We start from the raw sequence: 20674 nt of genomic DNA, 5'->3' as shown, positions 1-20674 counted from the left end.
AACAAGATGAACTTGTAAGATTTCATGCATACATGAATAACATGTATGTTCACTAGTTCTACATGGCTCTTTACATAAATATTTTATTGCATACTCACTCACAAGTGCATTCACATAAGATGCTTTTTCCATAAGGTCGTCATCTTCATCAATATTAGTTTTAAAACCTTCGTACCAATGATTCATGTTATCTATTTTCACCCGTACAAATATATTACAAAATTTTTACCAAGTGCAAAATGATACATAACATAATTTTCACATAGGATTATAGTCATATATCAACATAAAATAATTCAATGCTCAATAAGCATTAAAAAAACACAAGATGATAGTCATTCTTGAGACAGAAAATAATAATTCATAGTTCAATAAATATAAAACAATTACAAGATAGTAAGTCAATCCATCAAGGCATCCACCATTTATTTTAGGTTTTTTTTTTTAAGTTCTGCCACTACATCACTAATGGATGCACTAGTTGTAGCATCAATACCTGACTTACATGAGTCAACTATTACACTAATCTCGTCAGCTATTATTGATAAGGCAGTTGTCTTTTTCTTATCCTTCACAATAACATTATTATTTCTTTTTCTCTTCTCCCCATTCTTTTGAGTTCCTAATCCTTGGATATTAGTTCCTTGTGAAACATTGAAATTAAGGCCTTCAATATCATTTATTGCTCCAACACTGCCATCTTCACTATCACATAAACCTTCCTCTAAATTAAGGCCAATGTCTTCTAAACTTGGATGATAGATCATTAACATCAGTGTCAAGACTAGTAGGCAATATCCTAGCTAGCTAAGGGAGTCCATTCATACTCTTCATAAGCCACAACATCCTTGAAAAGTGTGGTCAAATGGTGAGCAAATTGCAAGCCTCTTATACCTAAATTTTGCATATTAAGGGCTTTCCTACATGTTTAAACTCAAAACCATTATGATAACAACACTAAACACAAACTTAAACCATATTAAAAATGCATACTTATTTAGAATATACAAATATCTTCCTCTCTCATCAATCATCCAGTGCATCAACCATATTCTTCATATTGTCCCATCCCAAGCTTGTTTCTTTACCGAATAATTTATACCATACTCACTAATCTCTTTTAAGGTTATCATACCTATTCTTAAACTTTGACTTTGGTTAACTCCTTAAATTTGATTGAAATTTCAAGTCACCCTTCATGGTCAAACTAGTACACTTGCTAAAAGTATGTTATGATAAAACTCTCATTTGTTTAATGATCCCAAACTGTCTTTTCTATTTTTGTATTCTTGATTTTAAACACAAACATAATTTCAATCATATTAACAAACATAAAGTCTATATAACAAAGAAAATAAGGTGTTTTAAGAAGCATAGATTCATAACAAATATATCCACTATGAAATGTCAATGATAGTCATTAAACAAAATATAAATTATGCAGTAAAAACAACAACAAAAATTGGAGATTAAAAGAACAAAGAGGACATGCAACTTACTTTAAAAATTAGAGAGACCAATGCAAGTTTAGTGAGAATAAAAAGAACAAAAGCAATGAACATATAATAAGCTCCTTTGAGTACAATCTCTAAAATTTGATAGTGCGAATGAATTGATGAAATCTTAATATCTGTTAACAACCAAACCTCAATATTTAATATTTCTACAACTGAAAAAAAAAATCACAATTAATGTTGATGGTAACTTTAAATTTTATAAAATTTGCAATATGATAAGGACATGAAGAAACTATATATCCATAAGTGACAAAAAAAAAAAAAAAAACAGAGATGAGTTGAAACAAAAAGACGGAGGTTAGCTCCATAAATGTAACCAATTTGGAGCTTTTTTAATTTCATAAATGTACCTTGATGGTAGTTGCTTCCTAAGCTTTAAAACTTCATATATATGTTTGCTATATTAATACAATAAAATAAACATAATTAAATACATGTATGATTAATTTTAATAAGAAATAGCAATTAACATATATAAATAAAAGAAATTAATTATAATATACATTTTTTGGGATTCCATCAAACACCTTGCATGCCAACCTAGGTTCTCCACAAGCAGCATAGGCCTGCGTAAATTTAAAGAAGTCAAAACCAGGAAAAAAGAATAGGGAGGAAGAATCATAAGACAACTTGAAATGGCCAAAAACCTAAATATTCATCACCTTGAAGAATAATAGAGACAATCAACAATGAGGGGTAAAAAAATAAATCTAAATAAACAAAAATCTCAAATCAATTTTGTTTGATAGAAAAGTTAGTATGGATTGCTTCTTCGAGGATGTGAATTTTGGTACCTTCTAATTGATTTAATGAAATAGTCAAACAATATAAAGACATAATTCAAACCCACCAAAATTAATTCTGGGTGTGTCCGATGTGAAACAAAACAAACACTTAAACTATGTGGTATCAATACGTGAATTATATGAGTCACTGGACAACATCATGAATCTTTTACAAGTTTTAAATTTTTAGAAGTAATATTTAAACAAGTTTTCATGTTTATGAGTCACTGGACAATATCATGAATCTCACTGTAACTCTCTTTTTAATCAATCCAAACACGCATCCAAATTAAAACTAGTTTGTACCAGCAGTAGGTTTTTGAGAAGAAAAAAAAAAGGATGACACATCACTGATAGTTTGATAAAATATTAGATATTTAAGATTTGACTCCTTTAAAATTAAAAACCATATTTTAAGTCGGTAAAAATAAACTTTTTTCATGTTTAAGAATTATAGTTATATAATCATAAATTCCAAAAATCATATCTCTTAAGAATAATTAATTTTTTTTGGTTAATTATAAATATTTTTAAAAATGTTTATAAATGTTACTTAGAAATTAAATATTTTTACTACATATATTAAGTAAATTAAGGTAACATAATATTTTTACCACAAAAATAATCTCTTTATCTATTTTTTCTCTCTCTATTTATCCTACAAAATAATACCTACTATAAATAATCAAAAAAGGATATAATTACTATTGATTAATTAAAATGAGATAAAGTGCGTTCAAATAAAATTTATGTCAATTTACAACTAAAACATACATGATATTCAAATAAAATTGATACTTTACACATATCAAATACCTCCTAAAAGGATAAAATACAATAATTATTATTAATTAAATGTATTCAACTACTTTTCTTAATTTACGTGAAATTATTATTCTTTAATTATATATAAGTACAGAGGAATTACTATATAAAAGAGATATTGTTAATTTGACAACACTTTTTTTTTAATGATGTGCTTACGGATAGAGTCCTCATTATTGCCTACATTGATTAGTCGGGATCCTTGAGCAAGTTATTATGTTAAATAATTGATATTTACATTGACCAGGTAGACAATTAAGAAAAATAAAATTTTTAAAAGTGCTAGTTTTAAATACAGATCACTCTTTCTTGGGCATAGGATTATAGAAGGTAAAAAAAGGTAAAGCCAATATCATTAATTAATTAAAGTAAAGTTATCGTAGCTCCAAGAGTGATAGAAAAATTATTTTTTACTGTGAATTAATTAAGCCCTTTTTTCACTCTTTATTTCAACTTTTTTTAATTCTATTTTTTCACTTTATCTCTAATATTGCATGTATATATAAGATTGTGAATTTTATGAATACATCATTTTCAAAAGAACAATTTATTAATTTTATGATGAATTATTGATTAGAAACAAGACATATTTTCTTCAAAATTTGTGCCTTTTTTTTCTTAATATATATATTCATAAGAGTAAAAATATTTTTCTTTTGGAATTTTTTTTAAAAAGTGCTTTTCAAAAGTAATTTTTTCTTCAAAAAATACTTTCTGAAAAAGTAAGTTTATTTATCTTTCAATATGCAGAAGTATATTTTTTTTCTTCTAAAAATATTTTAAGAAAAAGTATTTAAGAAATAAGTAAAGAAAAAAAAATGTATGAAAAATGTAATTTATCTATATTTATATTTATATATAAAAGTAGTAGAGTTGAAGTCATCAATACAAACAATTTTACAATAACTTGTCCCAATAATAATTGGTAATCATATTCTACAATTTACTATCCCTTCAATTTTTCATCAGTTACATTCTTTGAACAATTATTATAAGTTTTTATTTTACTGTTTTTTATTATACAATATAGTTTATATTACATTTTATTAATATATTTCATAATTTAATTTGAATAACTAATTTTTTGCAATAAATTTTTTGCGGTGTGAGAAGATTCACTCGTATATCAAGTGGGTCTACTACATTCTAATAATTATTTGATGGTGTTGTAAGCTTTTTTTTAATTCATTATAAGAAATGTCACATACAATAACATACAAATAAATATAATATATGTAGATATATATCTAATTGATATATAGTTACAAATAATTTTAGTGTTGATTTTAAATGAGATTTAACAACATATTTTATATTTCACTATATTTTATATCTATACTTTTTTAATAATATATCAACACATATTATATATATTATGTGAGTAAAAGTAATTTTTAATAATAAATATTGTATCATTATAGAATATATGTGACTACATGTATACATGACAATTTTCTTGTAGTAACTATATTTTATTTATTTATTCATTTTAATTTTATGTTTACCAAATACATATATTTGGTTTTTCAGTTAGTATATATATAATTAATATATTTAATACCATTGTTTTTTATATCAGTTATTTATCTTTTTTTTTTCCTCATATTTTTGTGTAGTGTAAAGATGATGCAAACTCCCTAAAGAACTTACTTCATTGGTGGATAAGGATTTTTTTCAAGGCTCAAAACTCCTTATCAAGTCAATTTTAAAGGTGACAAAATTTTACTGTTAAAAGGATGATCGATGCAATAATATTATTCAAAAATTTATTGAACACCATAAAATATTTAGATAATTAAACAAATTTAGATTTATCATCGTATTAATTTACCAAACTTTGTTATTTTAAGATGAAATGTATGGTTACATGACCTTTATTACAATTAAAGTTATTATTAAAGTTTAATAATTTCATTTAATGAAAAGTTATAAATGTATTATTAAGTTAATATATATATACTATTTTTTTAGAACATATATACACGTTTATTGAATTTATTTATATTATATAAACAAATTATTTATAGAGAATTGAATTAAATATCAACACTCAATAACAAATATTTGAAATAATAATCTTATGAAAATTTTATATTAGTATAAATTTATAATCTTTTTAAAAATTATGCAAATTAATTTTCACATATATTATATTTGACGAATAAAAATATAACACTTAATTTAATATAAATTTATTAAATAGAAATTTCTAATGAATATGTGAGTTTTAAATTTGTGAATTTATTTATGATATATAGTTAAAGTAGTTTAACTTTAATTTTAAACTAAGACAAATTAATTTAAAATTGTCATAGATAATTTATTATTTTTTATATTTAAATGTTCATAAATTAAACATGAAATTGAAATGTTTGATTATGCAAATTTTATTTTATTTCATATCAATTATATGAAGGTAAAAACAGTCACAATATTATTATGATTACATGGTATAAAACTAGATTCATATTTTGAATAAATTATATGGTATAAAAATATTTATTTAAATTGCATATAACAGAAAATTTTATTTATTCATTTCATTTTTTAACGTATTCATTCTATTATTTAAAGTAGTAAATTTCGTATATCTTTATTTCTTATGGGTTAAAAAAATACAAGCATAAATTTATAAAATGTATTATTTTTAAATTTAAATTATGTTTAAATAAAAAAAAATATCATATCTTTTCTTTATAAAACAAATAATCGTAAACAAAATCAAATTTGTAATTTAAATTGAAGATTAAAATGTATTTAAATTAAACCAGCAATATTTAATTAAACAAAAATAACAATAAATATATATTTAGTTTTTTTAATATATATATATATATATATATATATATATATATATATATATGAGGAGGGTTCAAACGACACCGGTGTAACTTTTACTAAGTGTTACACCGCTCAATAACTTTATATTAAATGTAAATTTTGAAAATCCAACCGTTAGATTGAAAGTTCATATCTCTTAGATCATATATGTCAAATTTTGTTAAAATTGAACAACAACTTGAAGGTAATCAAAGTGTTCATATTTTAGTATATTTTGAAATGTATATATTACATCAATTTTGTTTTATAAGAATGAAGTATCAAATCATCTTAGATTAATATAAAATTTGATATATATGATCTAAGAGATATGAACTTTCAATCTAACGGTTGGAATTTTAAAATTCACATTTAATATAAAGTTATTGAGCGGTGTAACACTTAGTAAAAGTTACACCGATGTCGTTTGAACCCTCCTCTATATATATTATATCATAAATTCAATTTCAAAATACTTACATAGTTTTTAACCTATATTATACATGTCAAAATCTAGTTATTAAATGTATAATAGTCTTCTAAAAATATTTTTACTCAAAATTACATAATTCGGATTTATTATTTTCTTAAAAATAGAATTTCAACATTTTAAAATTCAAATTTTTACTTTAATTGTAAAAAAATAGTTTTACACCTTAAAAAATTATTAACATTTAATAAATTGGATTACGCCAAGCACATAAATAAATGATTTTTTAACACATAAAACAAATTATCACCCTTCCATTCACCTATCAACTTTTTTCTTCTTTCATATTCACACCTTATTGCTGTATATTAATACACATTACTAATTAAGTTTTATTGTGTGTTTTTGAAGGAGAAATTTTTTTATCATAATCCACCAGAAGTTATTGCAAATAATTATTTAAGTTTTGTTGTAAGAAAGGTGTTAGAGAGAATTATAAAACTAATCTCTATATACTTTTTGATAAACACTATTTTGTCTATTTGCATTCTTATAAAATTATGAGAGAATTCTTCAAATGTGAATTTTTTTCTATATCTAATTTTTAATGTATTTCTTACTGCTTAATCCAAATAATATTTTTAAGGTGACAATCCATAAAAAAATATCTATTTGAGAAATCATTCACAAAATCTTTTATCTGCATGTGTATATTTATAAATTTTTTTATGTGTATGCAAGTCAGTTGGCATCATTTTGACGTTTGAGTTATTATTCATTTTAGTATTTATTAGATTGTTACAATTTTATTCTTAATTATTTTTGAAAAATGGTTTAGTGGATTAAGAAAAGAAAATATTTATAAATCATCCTTAATTTTTTTAGACAATGGAAGACTTTTAAATGTATTGGAAGAATACTTGAAAAGAAATTCTTATTGAATTTTTCAAGTTTTTTTTTTCATTATTTAATCTTATAATCCTTTTCTAAACTAATTTTATTTATAAATTTAATTTTAAAATATAAATTTTACTCATTTGTATTCATATTCTAACATGAAATTGTACTTAAATAATTTTAATTAGTCAAATATGTGTCAATAATAATGAAAATGTATTACATCTTAAAGATAAGTGATTTTTTTTATTATTGTTTTGCTAGGAAGGTAAAAGTTTTCCTTTTATTAAAATAACTCCATTTAATTTTATTTTCAAAATATATATATGTTTATTTTTTAAATATAAAAGTAAAAAATAATTTTTTATTTAATGCATATTGATATTAATATTATAAAAAATTGAATTTATTAATTTAAATGACAATAATAAATATTTTCAAATTTAATATTAAAATAATTGCTTGAAAACAATAAAAAATAAAAATAATTTAAAGTTATAAAATAAATTTAAACATATTAAATTAATCAGTACGTAATTATTTTTATTAATTATTATTACATAAATTATATTTTTTATATGACATAAATTGTGTTTTAAATTAAATCACAAGTAACTTTACTAGTATTGGTTAATGGAGATATATATTTTTTTTAAAAAATGTATCTTAATTCTTAATTGATAAAAAAATTATTCTTTTACATTTATTTTTTCTTATTTCTAGCTCACATTTTTCAATAATTTTTTAAACTAAATAACAATATATATGAATGTTTGTTCTAATATATATTATTAAATAATTCATATCAAAATACATTATGAAATCTTAAAAATAACATTCACGAATTATTGTTTTATTTAAAATTTTAATAAGAGAAATAAGTAAATAAGTTTAATATAATCTATCAATTCAAGAAAAAAAAAAATATATATCGTGGACATATTATATATCGGATATATACATGATAAGAAAGAAAAGAATATACAAAATTTTAAATGTTTTACAACTAGCATTTTGTGACAAAAGATTGTATGTTGATAGTCTGTTGTCAAACGTTACCAAATTTAAAATATATACCAAAGAAATATAGAAAAAAAAATATGTTGAATTTCATAAATTTAGAAAGAAAAACCTACACGAAACAAGAAAACAAAAGAACAAACTTATCCCAATGCTTGTTCAAATCAAACACAATAAATGTGGTACCACTTGTCAACTTGCCCTATGTAATTACTGAAAAAAAAATGTATTATCTGATAAACATATAGTACTAATAACATATAATTTTCCACATCATAATAATTATAGTATTTTTGCTTAGCTTTAATATAGTTTATTATTTTAAAATTAATTGTTTTTATTTTTAGAATGTTATTGAACTGAATGAATATGTATCAACATATCATAGAGATAAAAAAAAATTTATATTTAAATATATATTTAAAAATAACATTATTTTCAATCCATTTAGCTGCAGGGTGATCAATGCAATGTAAAAAATACGGAATAATTGTGAGTGTAGGCAACCCAAGTTCAGTGTGTGACGGAGGATCAGCCCGCATTTATTTATTTTTTGTTTTTTTTCTTTCTTTCTATCAGTGGGTGTTCAAACCTAATCCGATACCAGATTTCTTAATTCTACGTCATGCAATGCAAGTAGGACGCGGGACAGTGCCCAATCCTCAACCGAAATCGCAATAACTTAAACCTCCTTTTTCTCTTATATTGATTTTATTTTCTGTCAGTCTGAAATTCTCGCTGCTGTAGAGTGGAGTAGTAAGTAGTAACTCAACTTAAGAATAATTAATTAAGATCGTATCACATATACATTCACATTTGATGTATGTTACTATTGGTTAGTGTTTTAATACAATTAACTGTCTGCACAAATTAATCAAAGAGATTGTGATAGTGATTTCACTGTAAATATTTGAGCTGATGAAATCACATTGTAAATCTTTGAGTTTGTGTTGTGTTCTTAATTAGCTTCAATATTAGAGTATAATTTAAAATTAAACTCATTTAAAAACCGAAATCTAAATTCAAAAACAAAAACTACTTTTTTTAATTAAAGATTTGTTTTTTTTAACAATTTTCTATTTTTAAAATAGAATATTCAAATGAGAATAAATATAAAATAGAATAGAAAAAGTCAAATTTTTACAAATAAAATATTATTCTAATTCATATATAGGCACACAGTAAATTTGATTATAAATTTTATACCAAAAGGTTAAAACTAAACACATTTTTAAAATTTTAAAATTAGAAAATAAAAATTATTTTTTCAAAATACAAATAAAAAATGAAAATAAAAAATATTTTCTAAAACTAAACACACCCTAAGCTTTGCGCCTGAAAAGCAAAATTTATTCCCATTTTCTCTTCCTAATTTGATCCGTTGTAGATTTCTTCCTGTCCTTTTCTTTGATTGTCACAAGTTTAAATATATTGATATGAAATAATGGAGATCTTTAAAAGGTTGATCGAATAATGTCATGCATGGAGAGTTTGGCTAGACTAGGAGATTAAACCAATTAATCATCTAACTATAATATTGGTGAGTCGTGATCAATCATGCATATATTTGATTTCATGTTTGATTGGGTAAACTTATGTACTAATATTCAATTTAAATTCTAATTCAGTACAAAAACAGTGCCCACATCCTATTCTATTCCTTTTAATGGGAGTATGTTCAATGTTTTGGGTGGCAAAATTTTGTTTCAGGAACTCTTCCTAATCATGATAAAGAATGGAAGCTATATAGATCATGTATTATGGTTTTTTTTTTAATTGTTCGGTAACTAAACCAAATAATGCTTTTTTCTTTGCTACTTTTCAAAAGCAAAAATGATTTATTAAAAATATTAATTAATGTAATATATTATCATAATTGTCCATACACATATTCATTTAAGGATATTATAACAATAACAATATAAAATGTACTATATATTGTATTTTAATATATTTTTTAAAACAGAATATATACTCCCTCCAATTTTTATTATAAGATATTTTTAACCAAACCACATGAATAAATTTAAGTAGTTATATTGTTTTAATAAATTTATAAAACAACATCACAATTTATCAATTTTAGCAATTTTTATTCATATATTATTAAATTTTATATCAAGGCTTATGTCATTATCAACAAAATGACAAATGTCAAATGGAAAGAGTTTAAAAAACTAAAAAGAAAAATACATATTTTACAATTAATTTTTAATAGAAAAAAATAAAGAAAAAATAATTTAATATTTTCTAAAAACTATAACATGCCTCATAAAAAAAACTAAGAATTTCTTCTAATAATTAATAGTATATTAAGAAAAATATTTATTTATTTAAATAATATTTATCAAAATACTATTTTTATAACATCAATTAAATACTACGTTAACACACTTGAGTTAGATTTTATTTTACTTGTATACGTATACATTATTTTTAATCTAATAATTTATATATATATATATATATTGTGAAAATATTAATAAAATAAATATTTCAAAATATATAAATAATTTTATAAGAATTAATAATTATTATCTAACATAGTAATGAAATGTATAAATTAAAAATTATTATTATTATTATTATTATTATTATTAATGATAGTGGTATAAATGATATTTTATTAATAAAACAATATTTGTCAGAAATTAAAATAATTTAAAAAAAATTATGAAGTGTCATATATTTAAACTTGTTAGGGAAAGGAAGTGTATTTTTTTTTACATGAGAAATTAGGGAATGAAACTGAATTTTTTAATATAAAAGATGATGATAATATAACATTCATATTTTCAGGAAAAAAATGTAATTTACTCATATTTTTATCAATAATTATAATTTTATTTTCATTGGAAATAATTTTTTATATTAGGCTGTAAATATTTAATTTTTTAAATTATATTATATATTAATATGAAATATTCATTAACTTTGTTAATAATTAAATTTTGTGGATTATTTAGATCAATAACTTGTTAGTTAAAATATTTAGATTGTGAAGTCAACACTCATTTAATATTTTATTTTTTAATTCAACTATTTAATATTTTCTTTATAACATATTAAATGTATTTAATTTTCATTTAATATTTCCTTTAAATAACATTGAGTGGATATGAAGAAAAAAAAATATAAACACGACCCTATCCACCTCACCTGAGGGACTAACCTTCTTTACTATTAATTTGAGGCAACAAGTTTCTAACACGGAATGTTTAATGACTTTAATGGTAATTTGTTGTAAAATTATTTAACACATTCATTTAATCACAATCTATCATAAATAAATGATCAATATATTAACTTTTGTGACAACTATATATCTTAAAAGTCATAAAATGATAATTTCTGTTCGATTAATTATGTAAAATTATTTATACTAATATTACATAATCATTAAACTCATTTACATTATTATTATTACTATTATTATTATTATTATAAAATAAATTAAAATTTTATTATTTACACCTGTATTAAATTTACATAAATATATATTTTTCTAATTTTTCATAAAATATATGCACATTAGTAAATTAATTAAAATTTAGTTAAAAAGTAGGAGTATAATTAATCAAAAAATAATAATATTCCCCTGAACTTCGAAAAAAACAACTAAAAACAACTGTTAGTATCACTTTTCTTTTTTTTTTTACATATATTGGTGTTTTTTTTCATAGCTTTATATTATGAAATTCTTAATCTATTGCAGGTATTTTTAATAGTTTTCCAGGAAAATATTGTTTAAATCTAATAATTTGATTGAAAATGTGTTAGTAATAAAAAAAAATCAATTATAAAACAATTAAAGGCTTGTTTAGTGTTATTTTTATTCTTTAATTATAAAATTATTACCTTATTTTCAATATATATATATATATATTTTTACCAACATTCCTCAGTCCAATTGTAAGATCTCGAGTTTAACTTTTCGTTTTAATAAAAAAAAAATAATCGAAAAGAATAAAAAAATATCTATATTACACCATGGTACAAAAAAAATTCTATATTTCGATACAGATCGACAAAATGTGAAATAAATGAATAAAATAATAATAATAATAATTAATATGTTAAAATTTATCAATTTGATTTTTTTTATTTAATTTAATATAAATTAATCAAAAGCTTATCTATCTTCTCTTCAATTCTCTTTTACTTTTCTTTTGCTAAATAATTTTACTTTTTATATCTTTCTTCTTTTCTATTCTTTTGACTACATTTTATTTCTTTCCTCATTATCAAACATATCAAAAGAGAAGTGTAACTCACATAATCAGCATTGGACCTTGATTGTATGGCCCATAACTGAGAGGTGTCCATTGTTTTTTTTTTTTTTTTTTTAACTATTTAATGGTATTATAATTTTAATATTTATTTTATATTATTTTAAAAATAAATTAAATTATCATCTTTTATGTATTTCTATTTTTATATTTAAAATATAAAGTGATACAATTATAATGTCTTGTTATCTTTATTGTCAATTTTTTTAAAACATTATATTTATAAAATTATAAATTATATTTTTTATTCCTCTAAAAAATTTTAAGTTTGATTCTAGTTTCTCAATTTATTTTTGTCTTATTTTTATCTTTTTAATTTGGAGATACATTATTTTTGGTTCTTAAAGTTATTTATATAATATTTTATAATAAATTATTATATAAAGTTAAATTGAATAAAAATATATTAGTATATCTATTTTAGATTTGTTAACTTTGTTATTTTTTAATGTAATAAAATATTTTACATTCGATTAAAAGTTTAATACATTGTTGGTCTATAAAATTTTTTAAAGTTTTTATTAGGCCTCTAAACTAAAAAATTGTAATTGAGTCATTCATATATATATATATATATATATATATATATATATATATATATATATATATATATATATATATTGTAATTTAGTCCTTAGGGTTAGAGACCTACTTATATTTTGTGAAATATGATATTTTTAAATCTTTATATATAGAGAGTCACCTCAAATTATTATCATATAATTGTACATGTTTAACGGATTTTAATCTACCTATAAAAATTTCCACAATTTCTTTAATCATAACAATTCTAGAATAACAGAAAACTTTAATCAATAGAGTTTAAAACCTAATACAAATAAATGTTGATATTGAATGATAATCATATATACTTAGGGGTGGCAAAACAGGTCAGCCTGACCCGTTTTGGCCCGGTCCGCCAATGGCCCGCCAAAAACGGGCCGGGCCAGGACGCTAATAAAAAACGGGTTGAGATAGCTGGCCCGCCTTGCTTAAGGATGGGCTAGGGGGTCGGCAGGCAGCCCACATACCACAATGTTCAAATAAAAAAAATTGCTACAAATAAATAAATATAACCATATGAAATTAAAAATGCATACATATTATACATAATATATGTTCAACAAAAGTAAATTACAAACATATAACAAAATCAAATAAAAATTAGTACACTTACACCAAAATCAAATTATAAACTTATAAATTACTAATAAACTAAATTTTTGATAGTCCACAAAACAAGTCCAAACACCATTAATCAACTTTAACTTTCTATTTCAAAAACATTAGAAGCTCTCTTGAAAGAAGTTGTCTTTACTTTTTTGTGTTGATCATCTTCATCCTCATCTTCTACATCAAAATAAAATAAACATAAAAAAAATTAAATATAAAAAAATTAAAGTATGCGAGCTGGCGGGTTGTGACGGGCCAGCCCGCTATTTGACCCAGCGGGCTGACGGGTTTGGCAGATTGAAATATTGGGTCCGGCTCGCCAATTTTTGGCGGGCCAACGGGCCAGCCTGCGAGTTAAAGCCCGTTTTGCCATTCCTATATATACTTGTCTAAATATAAAGAAATAAAAAATATCATGTCAATTAAGTACATGGGTTATAAAGTTATTTCTAATCGTAGGGACTAAATTATAAAAATATAGAATACCAAATTATAATTTTTTTAATTTAAGACCTAATTAAAAATCCTAAAAAAATTAATAAACCAAATGATATATTAAGTCTCAGGTAAATCATGTATCTATTTTTATATTATAAATATTTATATTTTAAATATTATTGCTTATATATAAGAGTCTAAACTTATTGTTTTGTCTAAGGTCCATACAACATTAGGATCAACCCTAATAACTTGTAGAATATAAAATGTACAAAACAAAATTACATCTAAGAGAAAAAGATTAAAAAGATAGTAAATTATGAGATGCAATAAATAATGTGATAGAATAAGATAAATATAAAAAATGCATAAATTTATATATATATATATATATATATATATATATATATATATATATATCAATTTTTGGACATGATGATTATTTTTTTAAAGCTAATACATCTCTTATACATTGCTAATTAATTTAAGGGGTTGACATTTACTAATAAATATTTGGACATAGTGAATCAGCATAGTAATTAGATATTCTACATTTATACATTGTGAAAATAATTTATTCAACAATAAATTTAATGTTTGATTTTCACAGAATACAAAAATCTTTTAGATCAAATGACCTTAGTGTCAAGTTTAATAAGTTAGAAGATGCTTGTGACAGGAAAAAAAAATCTTAATATTTGAAAGCATTAAATAAATTAAAAATGAAGTGTTAGATTTATAATTAAAAGTAAAATAAAAGATCGCATTTTTTTTTTCTTCAAAACAAACAAATTTTAGAACTCATCTTAATGATATTTTTAAATCAACATTATATTTGAACTGATTTTCATTATTTTATGATTAAAATTACAATAACAGTACCATAATTTAAACTTATTTAAACTTGAAACTATGTATGTATCGTAATCTACCACTAAACTAAACTGACCTAAAATTTCAATTGATTTTCATCTACAATACTTCTTCATTAAAGATCTAAGTATTTAAATTCCTATATGTCAACATACAATTAATTGATTTTCATTTAATACTTTCTTTATATTCATTAAATGCATTTAATTTCATTTAATATTTCTTTTACATAAAACACTGAGAGCACCCCCCTCCCTCAATGGAAAAAAAGAAAAAAAAATACACATTCGCCCACCTTACCCTCTCTAATGTTTGACTGGCAAATAAATATGAAGAAGACTTTAGCGGTTTTGCTATTTATTCTTTTAATAACTAGTTATTATTAAATAAATAGTATATACAGTAGATTTCTTATTTGTTTGTTAAGGGCGAATGATAGGAGGAAAACACGTTGTACCGACTTCAATTTTTTCAATTTCAACTGAAAGTGATGAAGGATGATGGAGAGACCATGGGTGCGGGGCAATGGGTATTATCGTAGTCTATCTGACGCACCAACTGACGCAACAAAAATAAAAATGAAAATGAATATATATCCATTAATATATATTTATTATTTGGTCTACGTTGTCCCTAGTCAACAACAGATCTTAACCCTTTTTATAGCCGACACCATTGCACCGGTACAAGACTTCACAATCCTATTCCCCTCTGACTCTGTCACTCCCTTCTTTCTTCTCCACGTCTCCATTCCTTCAGTTTTAATTCCAAATATTTTCATCACCACTTCATTTTCCATGGCCTCTCTCCCTTCATCATGAACAACACCATGTTCCCCACCTTAGGATTTCCTAACCTTAGCCCCTCCCATGATCACAATCGAACCGTCCTCGCTGAACTTGACTTCCTCTCCGCTACAAACAATTCATCATTTCAACCTCTTCACACCAACCAGATTTCTTCTCATCATCTCCATGTAAATGTAAGCTCCTTCAGTTTTATCTATTGATAGATTGTGCTTAATTTTATTTTATTTTATTTTATTTTATTTTTTTTTTTGGTTTTGAGCTTAGGTTATATCGTTACACTAAATTAATGCTTTATTTTTATATAAAAAATTTAGACTGGTTTGCAACTTCTTACCGCTAACGCCGGAAGTGACCATTCAACGGTGGATGATGGGACTTCATCGGAGGCCGAAGATAAGCGTGGCAAGATCCCTGAGGTGATTTTTATTTAACTTTTTTTTTTTTTTTATACATATATTATTTACTGTTAATTACATAAATTTAAGTTGTTATGGTTTTATATTTATTAAAATTAAAGCGTTATACGACTGGTTTTTCAACCTCATCTGATCTGAATATGCACTTGTTGAACTTTTTTACTTATTATTATTGCACGCTTAATTGAGATGAAATATACTACTTGGCTTTAGCTGGCACAATTGCAAGAGGACCTTCGACGCATGGATGCAGAGAACCAAAAGCTGAAGGAGATGCTCAGTCATGTCAGCAGTAACTACGCGAACTTGCAAACGCATGTTGCAGCATTATTGCAACAGCAACGCATGGAACAAGAGGTGATTATTAATAATTATATGATTTACATCCTTATTTGCAAATTTTAATTTATTTTTACAGTAATAGTTGAAATCAATGATATAAATAATGAATTAACAATTTAATTATTACTACGATTAATTTACATGCAGATTGTTTTTGTTCAAAACTAATACTAGTACAAGCTTGAAGCTTGTATAATTTTATAGCTACGATAACAATTTTTTGAAATTAGAAATTCATGCAAACTACTTCAATCTCTTAGTACTAGAATATCCCACCAAACTGATTTACATTTTAGAAAATTTGTTCACAATAAATTCACGACTTGTATTTATTTATATTAAGGGTTTAAACTGAACATTTATAATTGATCTCCCGTGTCCCGTGTGTAAAAACTATTCGGTCAAAGAGATTAGTCTTATTAATTTTGTTGGGATTCGACTAATAGTTTGATCATTTTAAAACCAATCTACTCTAATTGGTGAAGAAAACTAGATAATTAGTTTTAACATGTTACTTATTTTCATCACAGGTTGTTAAAGTAAAAGATGAGGAGAAAAACCATGGAGGAAATGTGCCAAGACAGTTCCTGGATTTAGGTCCAAGTGGTACGACCGAAGTAGATGATCAAGTATCCAACTCTTCTTCGGGTGAAAGGACTCGATCAAGCACACCTCCCAACAATAAGGATAAGAAAGAGACTGATCCAGACACTGAGAAATTGAACTCTTCCAACACTACGGATACATCCACTCCAGAAGCCACTATGAGAAAAGCTCGTGTCTCAGTTCGTGCAAGATCAGAAGCACCCATGGTCTGAAGTCTAAATCAATCATTCTAATTATTTTTTTTTATACACATTACCAAATCAAATAATATATCTCTCTAACTGAAATATTATTTGTTCCATCACCGTTATTTCCAGATCAGTGATGGTTGCCAATGGCGAAAATATGGACAAAAGATGGCTAAGGGAAACCCTTGTCCTCGAGCATACTACAGATGCACTATGGCAGTTGGTTGCCCCGTTCGCAAACAAGTAAGTTAATTTTCTGATTGTACTAATTGATTGCCTTTAACAACATAATTATCTAAAGGAAAGAGACAAAGAATAATGATACATAAACATGTATATATAGGTTCAACGTTGTGCGGATGACAGAACAATTTTGACAACAACGTACGAAGGCACTCATAACCATCCACTGCCACCAGCAGCTATGGCCATGGCGTCCACCACTGCAGCTGCCGCTAGCATGTTGCTGTCTGGGTCAATGTCCAGTGTCGATGGAATAATGAGCCCCAATTTGCTAACTAGAGCTATTCTTCCATGTTCTAACATGGCAACTCTTTCAGCCTCAGCACCATTCCCCACAGTGACATTGGATCTCACACACAACCCAAACGCGTTGCAGTACCAACGACCTCAAATCCCATTCCCATCGCAGCCTCAGAACTTTGTGTCTGCACCCACGCAAGCCCAATTGCCGCAACTGATTGCACAAGCGCTTTATAATCAATCCAAATTCTCAGGCCTTCAATTGTCTAACGATGTGGGGCCTAATAATTCCCAAGCTCCAAGACCTTCCTTGCAGCCAAACCAACAGGTCTCGCTCGCTGACACCGTCAGTGCCATCACTGCCGACCCTAACTTCACGGCGGCACTAGCCACCGCCATCACCTCCATTATTGGCGGTTCGAATAGTCCAAATAACAATGCGAACAACAGCAACAATACTAGCAATCCCAATGTCATCAATAGTGCAACAATAATTAAGTAATTCTTTAGGAAATTAACTCATCTAAAGTTCTTTGGTTCTTTTCTTTCTTGTCGTAGATTACTGCATTCCTTCTTTTATTCGTTTAAACATGGAAAAGGGAAAATGAATTTGTGAATGTTCATGAATCGATCTGAGATGTTTGATATCTTATTCAGCTGAATTCTGTGATGTTTCTACTGTGGTCTTCTTCCCGTTGCAATTAATGAGGGTCGGTTAGTGAGAGATACTTTTAAAGGCACATTAACTTTAATTTAGAGTATTGAATACAAATTTAAAAGAGTTTTGAGATTTTTCTTTTTATATTTTAGTATAAAATAATAAAATACTTTCTAAAATATTTAAGTCTATTTACATAACCCAATGTCTCTCAGAGAGAAACTTATTGCATGTTAAAAGTGCAGTCAAGTGTATTTAATTTGCTTTGTAACCCGGTCATCTGCTAGACTGATACGAACTTTTGTTCAATTACCCTCATATGCTCTTGGTTGGGTTGCAAGGTAATGGCCTAATGGGTTAAGGTGAATTGGTTCAAAGGAAAAGTTATTAGATGGTCTTATCATACGACTAGTTATTTTTTACCTGACATTTAGTTAAGTGATTAATTTTATTTTTTTTGCAAATTATAAAATTTAAATGCGTGTGATAAAGAAATTGATTGAGACTATATATAAACATTTTGTGATCCTAATTTACTTTATAATTTTTTCAAGATTGGGCTTCCATTGTCCAGAAATATTAATTTTCAGTTTTGTCCATGTCATGGTAGGGTTTAGAACACAACAGTTTTATTACAACCTTCTAGCATCGATCTTAAATAATTAGCGTTCAAAATTTTTAGAGAAAATTAACCAGGAAAAAAATGTAACGTGTTTATATTTTTTATCCATTATATTTCTAAATCATGACGTGGTATGCATATTTTCTGTAATATATTGAAACAGCTCCCCTCCCAACAACCCAAGAAAAAATCGCCTATAAGCAACCATTCAAAATATACCTGTTTCAGTCTTCAGAAAAATAATCTGATTTTTTCCCCATTGGTCAATAAATACGGCTCTTACTACTTGATATTAGTAATGACTCGTAAAAAGACATTAATGTGAAGGTATGTAAACCAAAAGAAAAATAAATACAAAGGTGGACTTGGCGAGTTTCTCAGCAGCTACGTTTGCACCGGTTGTGCGTGGCCGTGGTATCAATAAATCAACCGTTTATTAAACTATGAATAAACATGAAAAGATCAACTTAAGACGTGGAAAAGGAGGGTTGAGGTGGTGGACTTTGATTGATAAAGTGCGGTATGTTTTTGACTTTCCGTGCAGTTTTATCACGTTCACGCGTTAGTATACCACCTTAATGATCACGTTCAAGCGTTGAACACATCATGTGACGGTATTTAAGCTAGGAATGGAGACAACCATGTCAAGGTTGTGCCGTTTGCGTCGTCGCGCCATACCTCATTCATCGTACAAACTTATACGTGTGAATGTGTTATGATCTTGTGGATCTGTATATATATACAGACCAACTTCTTATTAATTTCAATAAGGCATGTGGTTGCATGTGACGGGGAAGACTAATTTGGCCTCTTTTCAAAATCCAGGACCAATCTTGATGGAAGGAAGTTATTACTTGTGAAAGGTGATCACCCTCATAGAATTGCGTTCTGGTATTAAACATTTGAACTCAGTAAAACAAGAAAGATTGAAAGATATGCTGCATACCTTGTTGGCTGACTAAAATATTTTTAGGTTAAAAAACTATTTTAGTATTTTAATTTTAATAGTTTCAATTACTTTATTTTTTAGTTTTTATTATTTTAAATAGACCATTTTTATTCTTATATTTAATTTTTAATTTTTTAATCCTTATAATTTAAGATAAATATTTTTAGTTCTTATATAAGTAGTGTTTTAATTTTTTAATCAATTAATGTCATTAATTTTTTCATAGCATTATTTTTTCTTTTGTTTTGATGTGACAAATATATTAATTAAATTTTGTATGTCTTATATCAAATTTATTTTGTTGAACTCAAAATTAAGTCTCATAAGGTTTTAAGTCTCTTTTAAATTCTTACTTATGACACCTATTATTGATAAAAAAAATTTTACTTTCACAAAATTAAAACTTCTAACATTAAAGACTTCTAACATGTTTAGGGTTTAGGGTTTAGGGTTAACATTAAACCCTTAACCCTAAACCCTAAACCCTAAACCCTAAACCCTAAACCCTAAACATGTCAATACAAAACAGACATT

At 25.0% G+C, this 20674-nt stretch overlaps 1 protein-coding gene across 1 annotated transcript; it reads left to right on the top strand.

Moving 5' to 3' along the window:
* The first annotated feature begins 15728 nt into the window (after window positions 1-15728).
* On the top strand, window positions 15729-18581 carry LOC109809084 (WRKY transcription factor 6). The gene is made up of 6 exons (XM_020372306.3): window positions 15729-16049; window positions 16191-16292; window positions 16506-16649; window positions 17165-17446; window positions 17558-17671; window positions 17772-18581. The coding sequence occupies exons 1-6, from the start codon at window positions 15885-15887 to the stop codon at window positions 18411-18413; spliced, it is 1449 nt and encodes a 482-aa protein (XP_020227895.1). The 5' UTR covers window positions 15729-15884; the 3' UTR covers window positions 18414-18581.
* Window positions 18582-20674: the final 2093 nt, after the last annotated feature.

This window comes from Cajanus cajan, chromosome 5 (genome assembly GCF_000230855.2).
Source record: "Cajanus cajan strain Asha chromosome 5, NIPB_CcT2T_4, whole genome shotgun sequence".
NCBI classification, from domain to species: Eukaryota; Viridiplantae; Streptophyta; class Magnoliopsida; order Fabales; family Fabaceae; genus Cajanus; species Cajanus cajan.
The sequence above is the reverse complement of the archived record's forward strand: the minus strand, read 5'-3'. Positions and strand labels throughout refer to the sequence as shown.

Coding starts and splice junctions, on each gene's coding strand:
- LOC109809084 (XM_020372306.3), top strand. CDS start 15,885: ATGAACAACACCATGTTCCCCACCTTAGGATTTCCTAACCTTAGCCCC. Junction 16,293..16,505: donor AGCGTGGCAAGATCCCTGAG/GTGATTTTTATT, acceptor ACTTGGCTTTAG/CTGGCACAATTGCAAGAGGA. Junction 17,672..17,771: donor GTTGCCCCGTTCGCAAACAA/GTAAGTTAATTT, acceptor ATGTATATATAG/GTTCAACGTTGTGCGGATGA.